Source organism: Suricata suricatta, chromosome 17, assembly GCF_006229205.1.
Source record: "Suricata suricatta isolate VVHF042 chromosome 17, meerkat_22Aug2017_6uvM2_HiC, whole genome shotgun sequence".
Classification (NCBI taxonomy): Eukaryota; Metazoa; Chordata; class Mammalia; order Carnivora; family Herpestidae; genus Suricata; species Suricata suricatta.
The window spans coordinates 41,259,397-41,265,523 of NC_043716.1; the positions used below are offsets into that span (position 1 = coordinate 41,259,397).

Below are 6,127 nucleotides of genomic sequence, written 5' to 3' on the forward strand. Positions count from 1 at the left end.
CTTCAACTCAAAAAAATTATGTCGTTTTGATGCACTCACCAGCCATTCTCCTACCACCACTGAAATGGCTGAAATGATGAGAGAGATAACTGCTGAAGAGAAACATGTCTGTCTTCAGGAGGGTTGGTCAGTAGCAAAGGCATAAGAAATGGTGAGGAAGAGACCCACATGGGCAGTGCCCAAGAGTAGAGATGGCACCGCAGGCAGCAGATGAGGGTCAGGCCCACCAGCCAGGCTGTGCCTGTGGGGAGATGGATGGATCTGGCTACCTCAGTCCTTGCAACACTGGGTTCAGCTGATGACGTTTCTTCTAATTCCCTTCTCACCAAGTCGCCCTCTGACCATGCTTCAGTGTGCCACAGAGGCCTGTCTCCACAGAAGGTGATTCCTGACCACATGGACCCAGGTGCCCTGTCTGCGGAACGGATGCTTTTCTTGTCATCAAGTCATGACCCAGCATTCTGATTTTGATCAGTCCAGCGACACTGCTATGTAATTCCATATAGGAAGAAGTGTGTTCTCTCTTGATGAGGTCAGAGTCGGGTTTCTGAGCCTTGGAGCATAGGAACTAGCATGGGGTCAACTTACCCTGGCCTCTGGGAAGAGAAATCATTGGCCATTGTCCAGTCAGTACTCTGTGTTGGGAGGTAGCCTGTGGCCTTTTGCTTTTTGGGAAGTTCTATAAAGTCCTATTGCTCATGACCTGAGCCGAAGCCGGACGCTTAACTGACTGAGCCTCCCAGGCGCCCCTCCTATGCTGTTCTAAATTCCTATGTAGTTGAAGCTTGGGTTTGTATTTTTTTTATGTGGTTTCACTATTTCTTCTCCCTACTTAAATGATAAGCTTTCTGAGGACAGAGACCATGCAGTGTTTTTCCTGTAGTAGACAATACTGGTGCTCAAGGGAAGAGAGATGAGGCATTAGGTCTATTTCACAATGAGGAATAATGCCACCTCATACTTCTGTGAAGTAGCACAGAGTCCTGCAATAGACAGACCCATGGGTCACTAGGACTTTTGAAATGTTACCTTCTCAGGGCGCCTGGGTGGCTCAGTCGGTTAAGTCTCCCACTTTGGCTAAGGTCAGATCTCACATTTGTGGGTTCAAGCCCCACATTGGGCTCTGTGTTGACAGCTAGCTCAGAGTTGGAGCCTGTTTTCAGTTCTGTGTCTCCTCTCTCTGCCCCTCCCCCTCTCATGCTCTGTCTCTCTATGTATCAAAAGTGAATTTAAAGAAAGATTAAAAAAAAAATATGTGAAATGTTACCTTATAGAGGCACCTGGGTGGCTCAGTTGGTTAAGTGTCCAAGTTCAGCTCAGATCATCATCTCATGGTTCGTTTGTTTGACCCTGCATCAGAGTCTATGATGACAGCTACAGTCTGGTGCCTCCTTTGGAATCTCTCTCTCTGCCCCTCTCTTGCTCTCACTCCATCTCTCTCGTTCTCAAAAATAAACAGTAATAGAACAACTGCTTAATTATTTGGGAGACAATAACAGCAGATCCCTATTTCTCACCTTTAAAAAACACATTTCAGTAAATATAAAAAAAGAGAAACAAGAACCCATAAAAGTATTAGAAGAAAATAGAAGGAATATTTTTATAATCTTGTGGTGAGAAAAAGCTTTGTGACCTCATACCATTACAGGCAGAAACCATTGGCAGATCTGAGCATCTTGTCTGGTTTTGCCAAGCACAGGAAGAAGCATCTCCACCGCTGATTCAATCCCCACACTCCTGTTGGAAGGCATCGCCATCCTTCATTCATACCTAGAAGGGGAGGAGCTTCGGGCACCGGTGGCAAAACACAAACCAGAACCCAGTTGTGCCTGCAGTCAGCCTGTGCTCCTATCCAACTGTTCTGTCTCCTGCATGATGAAAACACTGGCAAACACTTTGAAATTCAGTGAAACCCCTGAAAGGATTAATATATTTCATATGAAGAGAGTTTTATGAATCACCAGGAAGAGGACAAACACAGGGGACCCGGGGGCAAGGACCACGACCCACCGGAGGGCTGTGGACAGTCTATCACCGTATCTGCCAGTCTTCTCCTCATGGCTACGGGACGTGGGTCTTGTTAGCAAGGCCTTTTCACCTCTTGGTACTAGAGTAGTCTCTGATATTTTCTTCTATGCTCTTATAATATTCGTTTTGATTTATTATTATTTTTTTAAATGTATGGAATCTATATGGTGTTTGGTACAGTCAAGGTATGGGATGTAACTCTTTTCCCTTACATAAAGTCCAGTTACTTTAAAATCTTTTATTGAATCATTCATTCTTTCTTCACTGATCTATAATACTATTTTTATCTGGACTCTATTCTATCAATCTGGTGTTCTTTTCCTATACCAGTATCACACTACGTACTTATCTTGAGTTGCTTTATAAGAACGTATTTTAATGTGTGCTCTGTGATATTCTTTTTCATACATTTTGTAGCTAGGCCTGCACATTTTCTCTACCAAATGTCTGCTGGCCAGTTTTTGTTTAAAAGACCATCTTGGGATTTCAGTAGGATTGCATTGAATTTGTAGGTTAATTTGAGGGGAGTTGACATCTTTACAGTATTCTGGCAGCATGGTATCTCACATCATGTATGTGTTTCTTCTTAATGTCCTCCGGAAGAGTTTTAATGTTTTCATCTTATAGGTCTTACCCATTCTTTGCTAAGTTTGTTCCTGGGTAGTTTATGCCTTTTTACTGATAATTGTAAACGGGATCTTTCTTCCATTTTTTTTAAATTAGTTATTTGAGGAACAAAGGAAAGCCATTGAGGTTTACATGTTGATCTCTTGATTTTGTATCTAGCCATCTTCGTAAATTCTTATATTGCTTCCAAGAAAATTTTAGGTGATTCTCTTGGGCCTTTTAGTTTTTCAATAATTTCAAATGCAAATACATTTTATCTCTTCCTTTCCAATACTCGTTTTTTCCCAGTGCATCAATTAGGACCTCCTCAACAGCAAAGAGTAGCAGCAGTGATAATAGATATCCTACGCTTGTCCGTGACTTTAAAACAGTGCTGCTGTTTCAGGTTTCTGGTAGACACTTTCTTCTCTTTTCCTCCTCCTAAGGAATTTTATTAGGAATTTTCTGTTGAATATTATCTAAATGTATCTAAGTTAAATATATTTCCAGCTGCACACAAGTTAGGTGCTGTGGAAGAGTGAAAGGACTATTAAACAGCAATTCCTGTCCTCAAAAAAAGTTATCAATGGGGCGCCTGGGTTGCTCAGTTGGATGAGTGTCCAACTTCAGTTCAGGTCATGATCTCATGGTTCGTGGGTTCGAGCTCTGTGCTGACAGCTAGTTCAGAGCATGGAGCATGGCTTCAGATTCTCTGTCTCCCTTTCTCTGACCCTCCCCTGCTCACGCTTTCTCTCTCTTTCTCCAAAAAAAAAAAACATTTTAAAAAATTACAAAAGAGGAAAAGGTTATCATCTCACTGGGTAGATAAGGCCTAAAAGGCAAAGGAAAGGATAAAGATTTGGAGGCAGTGGTCATTGCAATGGGTAACTCTGTTCATGTTTTCTTCCCAAATAGATTTATGCTCATAAAAAAGCAGCTGAGGAACATAAAGAAAGAAACTCAAGGTAAATACTAGTCTGGCAATCGTGAAAGTAGAACTTTAGAACTAGATTTTTCAAACTAATCTGTTTCAGTCCCCATGCTTTACAGACAGGAAATCACCAAAGGCAGAAAGAGTACATATTTGGCCTAGTGCTTTGCCTGGATCCAGCAAAATTAGCTGCCCAGCCAAACCTGAGTTAGAGAGGGACTGGCACAGAGAATCTGCAGTCACTAGACCTTTAAAAAAAGAGCGTGGCTAGGGATGGGGGCAGAAATGTTGTTCATACCTGTTCCTGCTGGCCATGGGCCTCAAGCCTGGCCAGACACCTTAGAGGCTCTGGAGAAGGGACAGGGAGGGCCAACAGTCTTGGCGGGAAGGGGCTCGTCTTCAAGGCTGACGGAAGGTAGAATCTATGAGTCCCTCCTGTAAAGTGGCAGGAAAACGTCCCTCCACCTCCTTCTGGTTTCCCAGCTCCCACTCTGGATTCCCTTTATCCAGACCCAACAGAATTTTAACTGGGAGAGACCTTGGTCATTATTCTCTTCCTTTTATAGTAATGAAATGAGGAAGGAGAAAGGGAAGATGACTTGTCCTGAGGTCATCCTGCTAGTGAGGGGCAGAAAGAAAATGGTTCCTTTCCAGTTGGGCACCTCTGTGATTACACTGTTCTTGGGCTGTGAGCTGCGTTTCATGTCACAACTCAGTGCACCCGTACAGTATAGACAGAAGTCGTTTCTAAAACAAGCTTACTATACACTGAATTTTTTTCTGTTCTTTTTTTAAAAATTTTAATGCTTTTTATTTATTCTTGAGAGACAAAGACAGACAGTGCGAGCAGGGGAGGGAGAGAGAGAGAGGAAGACACAGAATCCGAAGCAGCTCCAGGCTCTGAGCTGTCAGCACACAGCACAAGGGCACTTGGCCCAGGGGCCCAGTAGGTGAGGGGGGTGGAAATCCTGCCTATCCTCCAGCCAGCCATACACAAAGGTCTCCCAGGGACACTGTGGGGCCATTACGGACAGACACGGGAAAATTCTGAAAGCCCAGCATATATGGAATTACCTTTGAGATCCCAGGTTGTGTTGTTTTTGCTTGCTAACAAGACCAGAGACACACGTCGTGAGAGGCATGGAAAATGGCGCGAATCATTAATCGTCTGCGTGTGTGTTTTCTCCAAGGGGCTTCTTCCGGTCTGTGCTGAGTAACAGATGGGCAACACAGAGTAACACTCAGGTAAATCTGAGGAGGATAAAGTCCCGTGGCTGGAGAGGCAGGGGGAACAGAACTGACGCTGTCCTCCCTATTTTCTAGGAGGGCTTTTTCAGGACATGGCGGCCACTGTGGCTCAGGGACATGTATAGACCTCTCAATGCCACACACATGAAAAACATGGCACAGAAGTTACACAACAAAGATTCTTCCGATGAGGTTGAAATTTTCAAAAAGAAACCAGGGTATGTGACTCAGGAGGATTTTGTCTCTAAAGAGGAAGTTCTAGAGAGTTGAACTGATCCTTTCAAGAGTCAAAGCCTTGGCATTCTTCTTCATTCCCCAGGGAGCACAGCGAAGCCGCAACAGGGAAGGCTCGGGACGCAGATTCCTCCGCTGACGAGCTGCACTTCGAGAGCGAGACCACACATGAGACCACCACTAACTGACCCCGTCCGGCCGCGGGTCACCTACAAAGAGAATATTTTCTTATTTTGGCATCTCAGCTTGGTGTGTGAAATACTTTTCTAACTGAAAAATGTAGAAGTTGATAACCAATTCTAGCCATGGGTTAAGGAATTGAAATGTAAAGAGTTAAAGATTTTAAGCAGACGGGGAGAGAGGCAGCAGCCAGAGCCCCTCAGGGCAGGCGGTGCTTCCAGGAGGCCCAGTGCCGGCAGAGAAGGGCCAGCGGGCGTCTCTCCCTCCTTTCCGGGTACAGTCAGTCTCTGGAAACCAGAAGCCTATCTTCAGGAGGCTTAGGCTCTGAAGTCAATGAACAGGTTCCTCTGGGGCCCTCGCCCCTGGCTCACCAAACACCAGTTACTCACGATGCACCTGACCCGCTGCCTGGAGACAATGGTGTGTCCCTGGCCCCTCTGGAAGGTCACTGGGGTTTCCAGAACATGTGGTCGCCGGGCCCACCTCCACTGCCAGGCCAAGGCCTGTCTCTTCCCACGCACTCCAACTCAGGCACAAAATGCGTCGGTGGAAGTGGGGGTTCTTCACCCATACAAGCTATGGGATAATTCACATTGGGTGTTCTTGGTTGTTTTCTTAATAAAAAGAAACAAAGAGTCCCAGGCCTGGAGAGCCAGCAGGGAGGGGCTGGAGGGTTAGAGGACAGAAGGAGGTGTGAGAGCAGTCGTTTCCCAAGACGGCCCTCCTGGGTCCTTTACTTCAGAAAACGTACTGGTGGGGGCACTGCCCTCCTCGCGGGCACCGCCCTCGCCTCTCCTGACCCCACTGAGGGTCGGGCGTGTGCTGCTCCGCTCTCTCCACTTGAGCCCAGCGCCCGGCCTCCCTCTGCCTGCCTCCCCAGCGCAGATCAGGGCTGCAGGA

At 45.9% G+C, this 6,127-nt stretch overlaps 1 protein-coding gene and 1 long non-coding RNA gene across 2 annotated transcripts in view; one reads left to right on the forward strand and one right to left on the reverse strand.

The window, feature by feature from the left end:
* Positions 1–3,459: 3,459 nt before the first annotated feature.
* Positions 3,460–5,286, forward strand: LOC115282132. Its single transcript, XR_003904524.1, has 4 exons — positions 3,460–3,599; positions 4,756–4,810; positions 4,889–5,031; positions 5,133–5,286. It is a non-coding gene; the product is annotated as an uncharacterized LOC115282132 (long non-coding RNA).
* A 258-nt stretch (positions 5,287–5,544) lies between these two features.
* The window catches only part of LOC115281641 (leucine-rich repeat-containing protein 37A3-like), a 14,876-nt gene continuing 14,293 nt past the window's right edge, over positions 5,545–6,127 (reverse strand). The window contains exon 6 of the mRNA XM_029927059.1: positions 5,545–5,675. Within this exon, the coding sequence (XP_029782919.1) occupies positions 5,545–5,675 (131 nt within the window). The remainder of the gene's footprint in view (positions 5,676–6,127) is intronic.